This window comes from Baudoinia panamericana, assembly GCF_000338955.1.
Source record: "Baudoinia panamericana UAMH 10762 unplaced genomic scaffold BAUCOscaffold_12, whole genome shotgun sequence".
NCBI classification, from domain to species: Eukaryota; Fungi; Ascomycota; class Dothideomycetes; order Mycosphaerellales; family Teratosphaeriaceae; genus Baudoinia; species Baudoinia panamericana.
In genome coordinates this window covers 643,311-658,167 of record NW_006911268.1, presented here as the reverse complement: position 1 = coordinate 658,167, position 14,857 = coordinate 643,311, and the positions used below count along the sequence as shown (strand labels likewise).

The window sequence follows — 14,857 nt, the reverse complement described above, 5'->3', positions numbered from 1 at the left end:
TCACGTGCGGCTGAGACGGCAACCGTCTGCACATGCATCTCTTACACTACAAATATCGCTTCCTGGAATCAGCGGCAACAAGGTAAACCTTCCTACAATCTCACCAACTTGGAACAGACTGTACATTCTTTCGAGCCCTGCTGTCCGCTTGGATAGTGGCGGAATGCAGTGATGTGCTCAGCACGCGGTGCCAGCGATGTTGGCCACGCTCGCAGTCAACACTGGCACAATGAGAGGCTCAACAGTCTTCCATAGTCTGAGGTCATGGACGTCAAAGCTACATCAACAGCTCCCGCTCAGTCCACGGGAGTCACAACGCTTACTCAACGCCTTAACGACATCTTTCCGTGAGCAACTTGACCATGTGCATCCAACAGGCGCTGGAGGAGACCAGAGTCAGACGAAGACCGCCCATGGTAACGGCAGTCACGCACCGACTACAGCCAGTTCTCGTGGTCTACATTCGTCCGCAGCTTCAGCCGACAAGCATCTGGCCTCCATACTGACGAATCCACTCCTGGCCAAAGGTGCGGCTACTGCTACGAGCGACACAGATCGCGAACTGGCCAAGGCAAAAGCCGAGCTCGAGCGCCATCCAGCCCAGGACCCGATCGCGCTCCTCGAGGAACACCATGAGCGTGGAGCTGCTAGTGTCGCTCTTGCTCGATTGTGCCTCGCCCATTTCGAAGCGTCATTACGACCACTTGAGGTGACTTTGCAGAAGAAACGAGTTGCCGAGGTGCAGCCGGGAAAGCGCATCCTCTGGTGGCTGTGGCGAAGCGATTCGCATCAAACGACAGCCTTCGTCGACGATCTGACGTTCTATGAGCCCCTTGTCAAGGCTGTGGTTCGTGAAGATCTCGAGTCGTACTTGTGGGAATGGCTCCGCATTGATATGAAGCTGGCAGAGGCAGAATGGGTCGACGGCCCACAGAACCGTAGTAATGTTGCCAGTCAAAGCTTCCTTGCCCGAGAACGGCACGGTTTAAGATGGAAGGGAAGGCTACTAAGGACCTTGGTACTTACCAAGCTTGTGCCTCCATACGGCGAGACTCCCAGTCTTAACAACGCTCTGGACTGCTTCTTCCGCGGCATGGATTTGCATGATGGCGGGTGCCACATACCTTTGCAACCAGCCGGTTCGCTCCTTGTTCGCGCGGTCTGTCCAGACCAGTATGCATACGAGCGTGTTGACGTCTCGCGATATGACCGCTTTCGAGCAACCGTCAACAGATGGGCCTCCTCTAATGGAGCGAATCAAATTCAAGGCTCCTCACGACGACGAGTTGCCGCAGGCTTCGATCTCGCGCAGCTGGACCTACACCATCCGGAAGCTCCAAGCCCGAAATCTACGCTTTCAATGTTCAGGTCTACACAAGACTACTCCCAGCCTTCTGCACCGTTACAACTACACTTATTGGTGAATGAAGCGAAGTGGGGCGAGAAATGGCGCTTACCTTGGTATGTGATGGCGGTGAAAGCACTCTACCTCTTACAGCATCAGGGACACTTCGACGATGCACAGTGGCTGCGCGAGCGGATCTCGTCTACGTTTCCGCAGTGGTCCGTATATATGGATAGAGATTTGCTGAGATTCGCAGACGGTCGTGATTTTCGGGGAAGGCCTGCGCCTAGAGGGCATCGCGCTCAGGTTCAAGGCGGCTCTGATGCATTGGACATACGCCTACCGGTAACGACGTTTGCGTGAGGTTAAATCTGAATATTGGGTATCACACGAAGATGCTGCCGACAGGGAAAACTCAAAAAAGCATGCCTAGATCGAGCACCTGCTCACCGAGCACGCTCCTCTCCATTTCGTTCGCGCTTTCGTACACCCATTTGGGTGCCTCAATGTCGCCAAAGTCGACCAATGCGTAGTGGCTGTCCTCGACATCCGGCTCCAAGCTGTACTCGATCTTGCTTTCCATATCCCCAAGAAAGGTGCCGATGACATGCGTGGCCGAGACGCGCATTTTCGGGTCATGTATGACGACGTTGAAACAAGGCTCACGCCTGCTCTCACGAGCCCGCAGCTGCGCCTGGATCTGTGAAAGGCGCAGAAAGCGCTCATAGCGGTCACCGTTGAAGCGGTCGATGAGCTCCAAATCACGGGCATCGAGGGTGTTGAGCGCGATAGGTCGGCAAAGCGCTTGGATCGCGCCATCGTAGTCGCAAGGTACTTTGACCTTACGGAGGGACGGGAAGCGGCCGTTTGCAATGCCTTTGGCGAGGACAGCCGGGCCGGACCCGGCAACGAGAGCATCCCAATGCAAGTACTGGAGCGTTGGAGACTCCAGCTTCACCTCCATTTTGATCGCTTGCATGTCCGGTGACGGCTCGGGCGAGGTGTCTTGGACGAATGTAAACGCTTGCAGCTTCGATAGGTGCGACATAAGTGATTGGATTGTGTGTAATGAGGTCAATTCGAGCCCAATCAGGCTAAGGTGTTCCAAGGAGCACGCTGGCCTCATGTAAGCCAGCTGATCGATCCCTCGGTCGGTCAAGCCTTCCAGATGCTCTAGCCGTAATGATCTCAAGGCAGGTAGAGACAGAAGTGTACCATTGTGGAAATCTCGTCTGCTTAGCTTCGACAGCATCAGATGCTTCAACGAGGGTAGGCGCTGAAGGATCGCTGAGATCGTGCCTAGCCCGAGGCGGAGTGTGGAGTCTGAGCAGAGCACAAGCGTCTCCAGGTGCCGCCAGTCGTCATGGCAGTCGAGTAGGTCTCCAGGATCGAATGCAGGCAGGAGGTCATCACCAAGCTGCGCCCCTTGCAGATTCCATGCATGGGCTTTGAGATTCTGTCTGAGCGCCAAAGGAACGAACAGCTTCGTGCTGACAGTATCACGTACGGAAGGACTGTAACCGCTGAACAACTCGAGATTGTGACAACGGTTAATGATCTCACCAAGCAGGTCGAATGTTGCGCGTCTTTCTATTCCGCCATGGAGGCCGTCGAGCGAGCATGCCAAATCAGCAGTCACGCGTAAGTGCCGTACCATGTAGGCTAAAGGTTGCGACTCCGACAAAGTCCGTAGTAGGAGCTTTAAGCGTGTCCTTGAGCGCTGCATTGACCTAGGTTTCCGCGGTAGCTCTTCGTTGCTGGGGAGCCAGATCTCGCGATACATGTGCTCGCGTGCTACTCGATGCCATCGCTTGTTCGCCAACAAGAGCGCCTTAAGGTCCGTCTGGAAGCCTACAGCGTCCGCTACGTTGCGTATCCGGTGCAGTGTCTCGAGCTGTTCGCATATGCAGTCATAGATCTCGCGCGGTAGGTGCTCAAATAGCCAGCGAGGCAGCGGTTTCGCGTCCACGGGCGGTTTGCGCACTGAGTAAGAGCGGCTCCTGTGCCGATCCAGCTCCCATTGTGTGCGCACAAGATGGGGGGGTATGTCGAAGTGCTGCGTCCCAGGTCGCCGTTCCTGTGGCGTGTTTGGCCATGTGTTGCGCTGCTGAAAGGACACGTTACGGTCAGGCACCTCAGGCCCGGCGGTGGATGGTCGAAGCGGCCGGAGCGTGATGTCGTCGCTCGTGACATGAATCTGTGCATACTTCTGCTTCACAGGCCTGGGAATTGGTCAGACAATCATCCGTTGACGTTTCATACGCGTGACAGGGGTGCGTACCTGAACGGTAGCAACTCCTCATCCTCGGAAGGCGGCGCCTTTCTGGTGCGCGACAGTAAGTTCTTCAAGCTCTTAGACTTCCTCAACGTCGGTGTACGCTTCACATCGGTCGCCATCGTCGCATGACACCCCCAATATACCCTGGCAGCGCGTTCCAACGTCCAATGTTACAGCAAGAGGAAGCAACGGGATGGCCGTTGGAGATGCCCAGAAAACGGGCACCCGGGATAACTCAGGAGTTACCATCACCTAGCACCAACGGCCGTGCGAATCATTCTGCCAAGCATATCGATACCAACCTTAACTGCAGCCGCGGCGCAATGCTCCTGCAATCATCCCCGCCCTAGCTGCGACGAATACCCCTTTTGGGTCGCATTAGACGACCTTGCAGACCGTGCGTGCACCGTTACGAGCCTAGCCTGGCAGTTTCGGCAACGTGAGGTGGACATAGCGTTGGAACCGTCAGAAAAAGCCGACCCGAATCTGACCTCGTAGGAGTCGGGGGCAGTGGGCGCATAAGGCACATTGTTACCGAGTGCCGCCGCGGCGACGCTGAGCGCGAAGGGGTGATCAAGCACTTGTCGCTTTCGGCAGACTTGACCTCCAGCTACGACATCTAATGTTGCTTCTTCGTTAGTGCACTCCGTGAGCATACCTAAGTCTCAGTTCCGCTGCCCCGCGGGGTGGGTACAGAAGGGTTTTGCCTTCACTGTGGGATTGGCAACGGCGCCGTTGGGCCGACGTTGGTGGCGGTCGCGAGATGGTCAACCGATTTGTTGAGTTTCGCATCGCAAAACGGTCAGGTATCACTTGAGAAGACTCGAAAGCTGGCCATGGAATGGATGCGGGGAGGAGGATTGTGATATGCATTAACATTCGTAAAGTCGTTTGAGATCGCGTAGATCTACAAACGTTCAAGGCTTCGCAACTAAACCCGACTCCCAACGCACTAATATTGCAACAAATGGCCATTACTCAACAGCTACCGCAGAAGCCGTACCTTTCTGGAGCAAAGGATTAACATGTTCATCCTTCCATTCGAAGCGGAACTCCTGGCCCAGCTCTTTCTTCACAGCAGCCTTCACCGCCTCGAGCACATTGGCGAAGACACCGAAATTGGCCGGATTGTTCTCATCGTTCTCTCCACCTTGGAAGACGCCGGTACGGACAAGGCATGTATTCCAGCCGTACATATTACCACCAATGATGTCCGAGGCCGGGTTGTCGCCCACCATGTATATATTGGCCGGCAACTTCTCATCGTTGTGGATGATTTCCATCCAGCTTGCAATCACTTCGTCGGCGTACTTGTAGGTCGCTAACTCAGGCTTGCCATAAACCACACGCTCCAGGTCTTCGCCGGTGAGGGCCTTGTACATCGCCTCCAGACCGATACGGAACGTGCCCTGTGACATACGCGGATATGGATGCTCTGTTGGGCAGAGCAGGTCCCCCTGGCTGAAGTAGATGGGGATGCGTTGCGATACCGGATCCTTGGCCATGGTGTGTAAGCGGCCATTCTCCGATCGCAGCAAGTCTACGATGATCTGCATGTCGGTAGCGTAATCTCGGGAGTCTGAAAAGACCATGATGGCGTCAATGTTCATCTTCGAGAAGTCGCGCGGCCGGGAGGTTCGGCGCTCCTCTTCGGTGAACTTGCGGTAGGGTGCGATCGTGGGATCCCAAGCGAGAATGTCGTTCGGAACGACAATGTTCTCAAAGCCGTACGCTTCCGCGACTTCTCGACATCGGTAACCCTCGCCACCAACAACCAGAACTGTATCGTAGTACTCCGACAATGCTCGCATTGGCGTGTGCGACTGAATGAATTGTTCGATGCTAATAGGCTGTTGCAGGATCTTGGACAATTGTTCTACGCGAGCCTGCTCTGGCTTGCCGGAGCCATTGGTCAGGAAGATGTGTGGTATCTTGATCGCGAGCTCGTTGTCGCCGTTCAGGATTTCGAGTACTCTTTTGCCTTCGGGGATCAAGCGATCACCATGGACAAGCACGCCATCAATGTCGAAAACAAAAGCCATGTCTTTAGCCGCGCGAACCTTCTCGCTTGACATATCCTGAACCTGCGATGCCAGAATCTCCCGCGTTGGCTGAATAGGCGGCATGCCAGGTCTTACCGACTTGCCCGTCCGGCCTTCCGCGGAGACAACGGAGGACAGCCGGGACTGCCTCTTCGACCGAGGAATTGGCAGCGATGCACCAAACGAGTTTCGAGAGGCCCGCCGGTCCCTCTGCGAAGGCGAGAGGGATAGCTGATGCATGTACGGCGATGCATCAGCGATACTGGATCGGGTCGCTGGCACTTCGATGGAGTTCGTCATCCCATCCTCGCCGGGGATGGGAAGGGAGCTGCCGTAGCTGTGGCCGAAGCTGTGGCCATTGCTCTCGCTGCTCTTCACGCGGCTCAGGTCTTTCGACTTGATCTGCTGGACCGGCACGCCGAAATCTGAATCGTCGAATGCAGGCATATCCGCAGTCCAGCGCTTCTCTGCAACCACTCTATAAAGTAGGACTCGCTTGCTTCACGTATATGGCGAAGGCACAGATGCAACACCAGACTATTGGTAGGTTTACGCGAAGGGTGACAACAACTTGGGGTCAGTGAAAAGTGGAAAAAGAGCATGAATGTGAATGCCCCCTGGCATATATCGCACGCTTCACTTCAGTACGAGGATTCGACGGGAGCAAAGCTTGCACGAAGACGATAAGGTGTCTCAACCTCGCCCTTCTTGAGCTGGGTGAGCTGGGTGGTCTCCACCGACACGCAAGAGCTTCTCGGAAGTGAGGCCTTCAACGAAACAGAACACTGGAGCCATATGACATCGCCATCGCCGAGTCCGAGCATTGCGAAACCATGCGCTCGGAACCCGGCCCCATTCAGAAAGCTGACCAAGCCAGGCCACGGTGTCGCCTGAACCAATGACCGAGTTCATAGCTGTATCATGAAGGCGGATACTGACCCAGAGGTGGTGGACCTGCAAGTGCAGTCAAGATGGACGGATAAGGCTGCTAACCCTAGCGTGACCCAACTAGATCAGGGATCAAGAGGGTCGCTGTGGATCAAAGCTTGGCAAGACTGACGTACAGCTTCGTTGCCCGTTCCTGAACAAAGACGAGTTTTACTCGTGTACCCACAGCGTAGCCACTCTTCGCACTCAACATCTGGACCCCGGTGATTGTAGAGTTACGATGACGTGGGAACATCCACGAAAGGCGAAGTTGTCGCAAAGGCTGTGCGAGGTAGACGCGAAACTTTCAATGATATCAAACCCGGTGGTAAGCGTAAGTGTATCGCTCCCATTTCATATTCACAATCTCTCCTTGCCGCATACGCGTCTGTCTTAGCAACATGTCCGCAGGCAAGACTTACCAGCTAAACAATGGTGTGAGAATCCCGGCCGTTGGCTTCGGCACCTTCGCCAGCGAGGGTGCAGAGGGTGAGACCTACAAGGCGGTGATGCACGCGTTGAAGGTCGGCTACCGCCATTTGGACTGCGCATGGTTTTATCAGAACGAGTCAGAAGTCGGCGACGCAGTTCATGACTTCCTGAGAGAGCACCCTGGCGTAAACCGCGAAGACATCTTCATATGTACCAAGGTCTGGAATCATCTACACGAGCCGGAGGAGGTCAAGTGGTCGCTAGAAAATTCGCTGGAGAAGTTCAAGCTTGACTATGTCGATCTGTTTCTTATTCACTGGCCGATTGCCGCGGAGAAGGATCTCAATAACATGCCTAAGCTGAACGAAAAGGGTCAGTACGTGATCAAAGATCAGCTCACAAAGGACCAGAGGCCGACTTGGCAAGCGGCGGAGGAGCTATACGCTGCCGGGAAGGCGAAAGCGATTGGTGTTTCCAATTGGACCATTGAGCACCTAGAGGACATGCTTAGCTGGTGCAAGGTCAGACCTGCTGTGAACCAGATCGAAATCCATCCCTTCCTGCCGAGTGATGAGCTGGTAAACTATTGCTTCAAGAATGGCATCATGCCCGAAGCGTATAGTCCGCTTGGATCGCAGAATCAAGTCCCTACTACTGGCGAGAAAGTGAACACCAATCCAACCCTGAACAGAATTGCGGAAAAAGGCGGCAATACATTAGCGCAAGTGCTGATAGCCTGGGGTCTGCGACGAGGCTACGTTGTACTGCCAAAGAGCTCAACACCATCAAGGATCGAGAGCAACTTTAAGACCATCAACCTGAGCGACGAAGATTTCGAGGCGGTCAACCAAGTGGCGAAGGGGCGACATACAAGGTTCGTGAACATGTGCGATACGTTTGGGTACGATGTCTGGCCAGAAGAGTCTGCAGCAGAAGCGGCACGATTGTAGATCGCTCTGGTAAACGGCGTATCAGTGCGTTTTTGAATGAGCGGCAGGCGTATGCGGCGCAGATGTGGGAGCTGAATTAATACTGCTGGCACTTCGTTGTGCTCCCAGAAAGTCGATGCTGCCATGCTACAGTCTCAAAAGGCGAGCTGCCACATGCACTAAGGAACAGTAAACAGACGCCGAGATGGCACAGCTTCGGTGTACGCCAGGAGTATCTGACTCATGATGTAGTCCAGCTGTGACTCCACTTGCTTGTACTCTGATAGCGTATTAGCGTAGTCGAAAGCTCGCGACTCTTTGTACGTCAATGCGTTGGCAAAGCACGACCAAGTCTCTCCGATGTCAGCTCCTCTTCAGGTGAAGGGACGGTTCCCATTGGTGCTTCCATCTTCAATAATGCAAGTCAGAGGAGGCTTGCATATGCCGGTAACGGCCGCCAGACATCGCGCTGCAAGTCGAGATGTGAATCGTAGTTTGTCGGCGCTCTGGCCGAAGGAACCCCAGCTGTACTCATGCGAAAGGCTGCCACATTGAGGGAGAAGGTCTGCTCATTGCCCGTGGAAGTTCTGATAGTTTGTCCTTCAAGTGTTGCACGAATAAAATCGGGCAGGAAGGTGTGTCTGTGGGGCTTTTGCAGAAATTAAGTGGAGTTAGGTCGTGTGCTCAATGTCGATTGACGGAGAGGCGGTAAGCACGGCGCGACGCTTAGCGTGAAGATCCCTGTCAACTTTTCGATGACTTTTGGCTCTGTTTTCCTCCCTCTCTCACAACCTGTCCAGCACCAACCTGCACTTACCAGCGACGAAGCACCCTATAAATCCACACAACCAGACAACACCATTATCCAATACCACCTTCGTCGTCACTATGCCGCAGGCTATCGCTCAGCACTAGATATACCGCTGGAGGTGCCGCCTTGCGCGAGCCTCCAGTCCGGTCACTGCTGAACGAGATACTTCAAACGCACGACAAGAAGATCCATCTCTTCCAGCCATTGCTTGCGAAGTGCCTTGACTCGAACCGCACAGCGATCGCTTTGCAAGCACTGCAACCATCCCAGCTCCGCACAGAGCACGACGACGAAGACTCGGCTTTACCTGCTTATAGTAAGGCCTACATAACGCTACACGCTTACTGCCAAGTTGCCGACAGGCGACAGGAACACTATCCGTTATAGGCCACACCGGCGCGATCAGAAGCTGGTCGGGAACTACGGGTTCAATCTACTACATTACATTGTTCACTACCGCTACCCTAAACAGTAATGGCGGCCCCTACCCGTCATGCAGCCTCCAGCAAGGGCTCACCAGAGGTGTCTGCCAAGCATGGCAAGACACCAATTACAGAATCAACGAGTTCATGCGGCGCACGCCAAGATAATGGCACCTTAGGTAGCGACGAAGCAGCTGAAGGTCCCCAAACTCCGTCGGACGACGAGATGAATGATGACAATGATACTCCGGACGATTTTGCCCTGTCAGGCGCACATAAGGTTCACAAAGGACAGCGTCTGGCAGGGCTGGACAACCCTCCCACCGAACAGACAGTGGCAGGCGCAGTGCGTGACGAAGGTGACGAACCGGATGATGCATATACCGCCGTCGAAGACATTGCAGATTCGGACACGGATGAGCAGCGCGAGAGGGAGGTAGAACGAGATATGGAGAGAGATTTGATTGACGAATTCGAGAGAAGGCATGGCGGTGATGTGGCCGATGATTTCTGGCTCGATGGACCCGTCTACAACAACATCAGCAGTGGAGACCTACCGTCTCATGGTTTGGATGTTCTGACGTTGTCTGGGACATTTGACTTGGATCTGAACGAGGACCCGTTTCTCGGCCTACCATCGAATGACAACCTTTACCGGGAGATGGCGAACGACGCCGAGGACGCACTCAGGGGCTGGGAAGGCAGTGAAGAGTCGACTGAGACGAAGAAGCGAGTTCGCTTCCTCGAGCCGGAGACAAGTTTGTCACGCACTTCCAGCATGAGCAGCTCAGACGACTCGCACGATGCGTTTCCTGACATATTCGATGTGCATGACCGCTCTTTAGTGATGGGTTACGGCAGCACATTGGCTGCCGGTCTTCAGCTAGGCGCTGATCAAGATGATGCCGAGTCGTGCTTCGATTTCGACGGGGAGGGTCCTAGCATGATTCTGGAAGATGATGATGACGAGACAGATTCTGATGAGTACGATAGTGACGGGTCAAGTGGACTGGACTGTATGGCTTTTGTTCCCATGTAATCAATGCTCTTGTACTAACCGAATATTGCAGCCGATGATGAAGGCGACACGACCGATGAAGAAACGGAAGAAGAGATGATGCTCACGCTGCAGCAAATGCGCAGGCGTGCCGCTCTGACTCCGGCGCCAGCACCGTCTCCTAAGACGCCGACGCCGACTCCGACTCCTACTCCTGCCAGCCGATCACTCGGCCGGCGCGCTCACACGACGGACTCACCGGCTGCAGTGCGCGGTGCAAGAGGGCCGAGAATGGGTACTTTCGTCGTTGACAGGACCCGTGCTGCATTGTCCGCCGATGTGACCGGAAAGCGCATCAAGTTGAAGCCACCCGTCCTTCCGACGGAGAGGGAAAGAGCATTCTGGGAGCGTGCCGCCAAGACTGCATCCGTTAGCCGTGGAAGCACGCCTCGATCGGACAACTTTTACACGCACGGTCCGCGTGTTCAGGAAGGCGCACCACAGCCTTTCACAACCCGTATGACACTGGGCTCGATGTTTGGTGGCAACCTCGACATTTTGCGCAATAACGATGCCGCCGGAGTCGGCGCGGAGATGTACCCAGCCGCTTTCGGACGGCGGGGCAGCACGTTGTCAGACATGGTGAACAGCGATGGAGAGTTCGACGACCTGAACATGCAAGACTTCATTGACCTGGGCAACGCATCCGACAGCGAAGAGCCTTCCTCCGCCACAGCGTCGATCATGTCGCCCACTCAATCCGACCTATGCAACTCCTTCTCTTCTCTCGATCCTCGCCGGAACGAGAGCCTTCTCGACCATCTAGATCAAAAGCGCGACCTCGTCGGCGCGTTTCGCCGTAACCAGAACGTCGTGAGGCACGTTAGCTCTTTGCCGTCCCATCCTGCCAAGCGCGCCTCGACGTCAGAGTACAACGCTCTGCAGAAGGGTCGACGCGCCGCAGCGAACACACCCATCACTCCTGCACGCAAGAAGCGTGTTAGTCAAGACCTTACCTCTACCGGAGCCGGCGTCAAGAAGTATGTCGCTCATGCTACCCCTGGTAGACGCCCAGGAAGCCGCGGCAGCTCTTCCGTACATGGCGCGAGTCAGATGCTTAGTACGACCTTGATGTAGGTCGGACTGTCTGGCGCTCACATCGCAAATCGCATTACACCCGCACTCTTAGGAGGTTGGACGGCTTTTCCGTTACCTCTACTTGTTTCAGGGAGTGCTTTGCTTGATCGGATTGGCGTGGCGTTGGTGGCGTTCTCTGTGCACTGGCTCTAGCCAGCCGCGAGCATGCGGTTCTGTGCTGTTCGGTGATACCCCGACCGTTTTCAAAAGTTGTCAAGCTTGTTCGTGCATTTAGAGGGGACGGATTACGGAAGGGCTCGCGGAGGCTATTGGTGGGCGCTGGCGCCGCATAACTCGGCCGCAATGGTGCGGCAATAGACCGCGTAGTGAGTGCAATTATACATGTCCATCAACCACTTCTATCCCACTGCCGTACCAAGCGCGCTCAAAGACTTGTGTGTCCACCACATCCAATCACCTCGATCTGCAGCCGAACTGACCCCGGAAGGGCCGAAACAGACTTGCCCCTGCGTCAAACATGTGGCGTATGCCAAACGGGCCTTTAGCGCCACCGTTTTAGCACCCCGGCCGCGTCAGGCACGCGGCGAGGGACGGCGATCTTGTATCGATCACACGAAGTTTTTGACGTAGTGCATGTGGAGAGCTGAAGCATCCCCAACGACCTCTTCTCTCTATCGCGGCGCGGGTTCGTATTGGTGGGCCTCCCTTCGTTCAAAGCATTGCATTCGGACAGACTATTTTTCTTTGTTCTTTCGTTGACGGTGACTTTCACACATTCACGCATACGGAGCGGTTAATTGCTGGTTTGCTGGGCGCAAAGATCGCCGACCTGATTTGGTTGAAGGACATTCGTTAAGAGGTGGACGGTGACCGCGACGGCGGCGTAAGACGTGATTGCTGGTCAATGATCCCTCGACATTGACCATTACCCACCTACCCGACAGTAGCGCCACCGTTCAGCGCATTCCCAATATGGACGTCCTACTGTCCGAAGCAGCTCACCTTCTGCCCCGCCAAAACAGTCCATCGTCGAGCGGCTCCTCCATCACTTGCACGGACGGCGATACGAACTGCGAGTTCCTGCAACTCATCGCCTCCCCGTTCGCCAGCGACCTCTTCTCCGACGCTTTCTGGGCTTCGCTCGTCACCTCGTTCGGCATCACGGTTGGCATCACCCTCCTCTTTTGCTTCATCAGACCCTACAACAACGTGGTGTATGCTCCGCGAGCGAAGCACGCAGATAGTAAACATGCGCCTCCGCCGGTGGGAAAGGGCTTGTTCGGGTGGATTCCGCCGCTCATACGTACAAGAGAGGCAGAACTGGTGGAGAAGGTTGGCCTCGATGCGGCCATCTTTATGAGATTCTGCCACATGCTGAGAAATATAATGCTCGCCTTGACGATTGTCGGCTGTGGTGTGCTGATACCGGTTTACATTATAGCGGCGCACGGCTCAGCGAAGGGAGTTTCCTTCTTCCTGCGCATCACGCCGCAGTACATGTACGGCTCGCAATATTTCTGGGCGGTGGTGGTGATGGCATACACCTTCGACATCATCATCTGCTTCTTCCTTTGGACGAACTATCGCGCCGTGGCGAAACTGCGAAGGGCATACTTTGAAAGCACCGAGTATCAGCGCAGTCTCCACGCTAGGACCTTGCTCTTGACGGACATTCCGAAACAGATGAGATCCGATGAAGGTATCGTTCAGATCATGGAGAGCGTCAAGGCTACCCATGAAGTGCCCCGCGCGGCCATCGCCCGTAACGTAAAAGACTTGCCTGATCTGGTTGAGGAGCATGAGAAAGCTGTCCGGGAGCTGGAGAAGTACCTAGCGAAGTATTTGCATGACCCGAACAAGCTTCCCGCTAAACGTCCAACATGTAAGGCATCGAAGAACGATAAGAGCTACAAGAAGGGCCAGAAGGTGGATGCAATCGAGTACCTGACGTCCCGGATCAAGGAGCTGGAGATCGAGGTCAAGGAGGTCCGGGAAACAGTCGATAAGCGCAATGCCATGTCGTACGGCTTTGCAAGCTATGAGAGCATCGCGGATGCACACAGTGTGGCGTACGTCTCGCGCAAAGGCGGACCTAAGGGTACGATCCTCCGGCTAGCACCTAAGCCCAACGACCTCGTGTGGAAGAATTTGAAGATGCCGAAAAGCCAACGCAATTGGCAGAATGTCATCAACAACCTCTGGGTCGCCCTGCTAACCGTCGCCTGGGTGGCGCCCAACGTGTTGATTGCGGTGTTCTTGTCCAACTTGACACACCTTGGCCTCGTCTGGCCCGCTTTCAACGAGTCGCTAAAGGCACATCGCAGGTGGTGGGCCGTGGTGCAAGGTGTCGTCGCTCCCGCAATCACTACGGCCTTCTTCTACTTCCTCCCAGCCATCTTCCGGCGGCTGTGCATCAATGCCGGAGACGTCACCAAGACGAGCCGAGAACGGCATGTCATGCACAAGCTCTACTCGTTCTTCGTATTCAACAACTTGGTCGTCTTCTCCCTCTTCTCGGCCGTCTTCGGCTTCATTGCGGCGATTGTGAGCAGCAAAGACAGCAATCTGTGGAACCGGATCGAGTCTCAGCATCCATTTCAACTAATCGTCGGTACGCTATGTCAAGTCTCGCCGTACTGGATCTCGTGGCTTCTGCAGCGGAATCTGGGCGCGGCGGTTGATCTAGGCCAACTGTTTACGCTTGTCTGGGGCTTCGTCTCGCGGAAGTTCTTGTCACCAACACCTCGGGAGCTCATTGAGCGGACTGCGCCGCAACCGTTCGATTACGCCGGTTACTACAATTACTTCCTCTTCTACACGACGGTCGCAGTGTGCTTTGCGCCACTGCAGCCGTTGGTGCTACCAGTCACGGCGTTCTACTTTTGGTTGGATTCGTTCCTGAAGAAGTATCTCATCTTGTACATCTTCATCACGAAGTATGAAAGTGGCGGTGAGTACCTGCTGTATCATTACCTCCGCAAGATTCGGTCCGCTAATAATGTATAGGCATGTTCTGGCGCGCCTTATTCAACCGCATGCTCGTCCTCACGGTACTTGGTAATGTCATTGTCGCCCTTCTCGTCGTAGCTCAAGGTGGATCCAATTGGGCCATGCTCGCCTCTCTCGCTCCGCTGCCATTCCTCATCCTGGGCTTCAAGCTCTACTGCGCACGTGCCTTCGACGATACGATCTACTACTACCAGAAAGGCAAGGCGATGCGTGACTCCGAGCATGCCGCCAACACGGACCTCAAGAAGCGCAAGGGTGATCGCGTCGGTGTGCGCTTCGGCCATCCCGTGCTGTACAAGCCGCTCATCACGCCTATGGTGCACGCAAAGTCTCAGCATCTGCTAAAGCAGATCTACACCGGCCGAACTTCGATGGAGGACAGCGCGGCAGTAGCTGGCGGGTACAGCGATGTTTACATGGGCAGCATGGATGCGAGCAAGCCGGGCAAGCCAGCCGATGGCGCAGCGCCTTTCGAGATCGTGAGCGAGAGCCAGATGGACTTTGAGCATTACAAAAACAGACCGGAATTCAGGGATGAAGCAGGCGGCGACGGTGAACTCTTCGGTC

General features: G+C 55.0%; 7 protein-coding genes across 7 annotated transcripts; 4 read left to right on the top strand and 3 right to left on the bottom strand.

Moving 5' to 3' along the window:
* Positions 1-229: 229 nt before the first annotated feature.
* On the top strand, positions 230-1,424 carry BAUCODRAFT_27202 (uncharacterized protein; the record flags this gene model as incomplete). Its single annotated transcript, XM_007681565.1, has 2 exons — positions 230-1,368; positions 1,391-1,424. 2 exons carry the CDS (start codon positions 230-232, stop codon positions 1,422-1,424), a joined length of 1,173 nt encoding a protein of 390 aa, XP_007679755.1.
* A 310-nt stretch (positions 1,425-1,734) lies between these two features.
* BAUCODRAFT_265064 (uncharacterized protein) lies at positions 1,735-3,850 on the bottom strand. The gene is made up of 2 exons (XM_007681977.1): positions 3,627-3,850; positions 1,735-3,567 (listed from the first exon to the last, which is right to left on the bottom strand). The coding sequence occupies exons 1-2, from the start codon at positions 3,740-3,742 to the stop codon at positions 1,761-1,763; spliced, it is 1,923 nt and encodes a 640-aa protein (XP_007680167.1). The 5' UTR covers positions 3,743-3,850; the 3' UTR covers positions 1,735-1,760.
* Positions 3,851-4,438, bottom strand: BAUCODRAFT_265046 (uncharacterized protein). The gene has a single exon (XM_007681976.1). It carries the CDS (start codon positions 4,277-4,279, stop codon positions 3,959-3,961), a length of 321 nt encoding a protein of 106 aa, XP_007680166.1. The 5' UTR covers positions 4,280-4,438; the 3' UTR covers positions 3,851-3,958.
* A 30-nt stretch (positions 4,439-4,468) lies between these two features.
* Positions 4,469-6,418, bottom strand: BAUCODRAFT_37789 (uncharacterized protein). The gene has a single exon (XM_007681637.1). It carries the CDS (start codon positions 6,110-6,112, stop codon positions 4,598-4,600), a length of 1,515 nt encoding a protein of 504 aa, XP_007679827.1. The 5' UTR covers positions 6,113-6,418; the 3' UTR covers positions 4,469-4,597.
* Positions 6,419-6,993: 575 nt separating this feature from the next.
* BAUCODRAFT_76978 (uncharacterized protein) lies at positions 6,994-7,974 on the top strand (the record flags this gene model as incomplete). The annotated part of the gene is made up of 1 exon (XM_007681745.1): positions 6,994-7,974. The coding sequence occupies one exon, from the start codon at positions 6,994-6,996 to the stop codon at positions 7,972-7,974; it is 981 nt and encodes a 326-aa protein (XP_007679935.1).
* Positions 7,975-9,080: 1,106 nt separating this feature from the next.
* Positions 9,081-11,545, top strand: BAUCODRAFT_264981 (uncharacterized protein). Its single transcript, XM_007681975.1, has 3 exons — positions 9,081-9,622; positions 10,121-10,202; positions 10,257-11,545. The coding sequence occupies exons 1-3, from the start codon at positions 9,239-9,241 to the stop codon at positions 11,318-11,320; spliced, it is 1,530 nt and encodes a 509-aa protein (XP_007680165.1). The 5' UTR covers positions 9,081-9,238; the 3' UTR covers positions 11,321-11,545.
* A 537-nt stretch (positions 11,546-12,082) lies between these two features.
* On the top strand, positions 12,083-14,295 carry BAUCODRAFT_264965 (uncharacterized protein). Its single transcript, XM_007681974.1, has one exon. The coding sequence runs from the start codon at positions 12,254-12,256 to the stop codon at positions 14,285-14,287; it is 2,034 nt and encodes a 677-aa protein (XP_007680164.1). The 5' UTR covers positions 12,083-12,253; the 3' UTR covers positions 14,288-14,295.
* Positions 14,296-14,857: the final 562 nt, after the last annotated feature.

Coding starts and splice junctions, on each gene's coding strand:
- BAUCODRAFT_37789 (XM_007681637.1), bottom strand. CDS start 6,112: ATGCCTGCATTCGACGATTCAGATTTCGGCGTGCCGGTCCAGCAGATC.
- BAUCODRAFT_264965 (XM_007681974.1), top strand. CDS start 12,254: ATGGACGTCCTACTGTCCGAAGCAGCTCACCTTCTGCCCCGCCAAAAC.
- BAUCODRAFT_265046 (XM_007681976.1), bottom strand. CDS start 4,279: ATGCTCACGGAGTGCACTAACGAAGAAGCAACATTAGATGTCGTAGCT.
- BAUCODRAFT_265064 (XM_007681977.1), bottom strand. CDS start 3,742: ATGGCGACCGATGTGAAGCGTACACCGACGTTGAGGAAGTCTAAGAGC. Junction 3,568..3,626: donor GAGGAGTTGCTACCGTTCAG/GTACGCACCCCT, acceptor ACCAATTCCCAG/GCCTGTGAAGCAGAAGTATG.
- BAUCODRAFT_264981 (XM_007681975.1), top strand. CDS start 9,239: ATGGCGGCCCCTACCCGTCATGCAGCCTCCAGCAAGGGCTCACCAGAG. Junction 9,623..10,120: donor ATGAGCAGCGCGAGAGGGAG/GTAGAACGAGAT, acceptor TTCGACGGGGAG/GGTCCTAGCATGATTCTGGA. Junction 10,203..10,256: donor CGGGTCAAGTGGACTGGACT/GTATGGCTTTTG, acceptor CGAATATTGCAG/CCGATGATGAAGGCGACACG.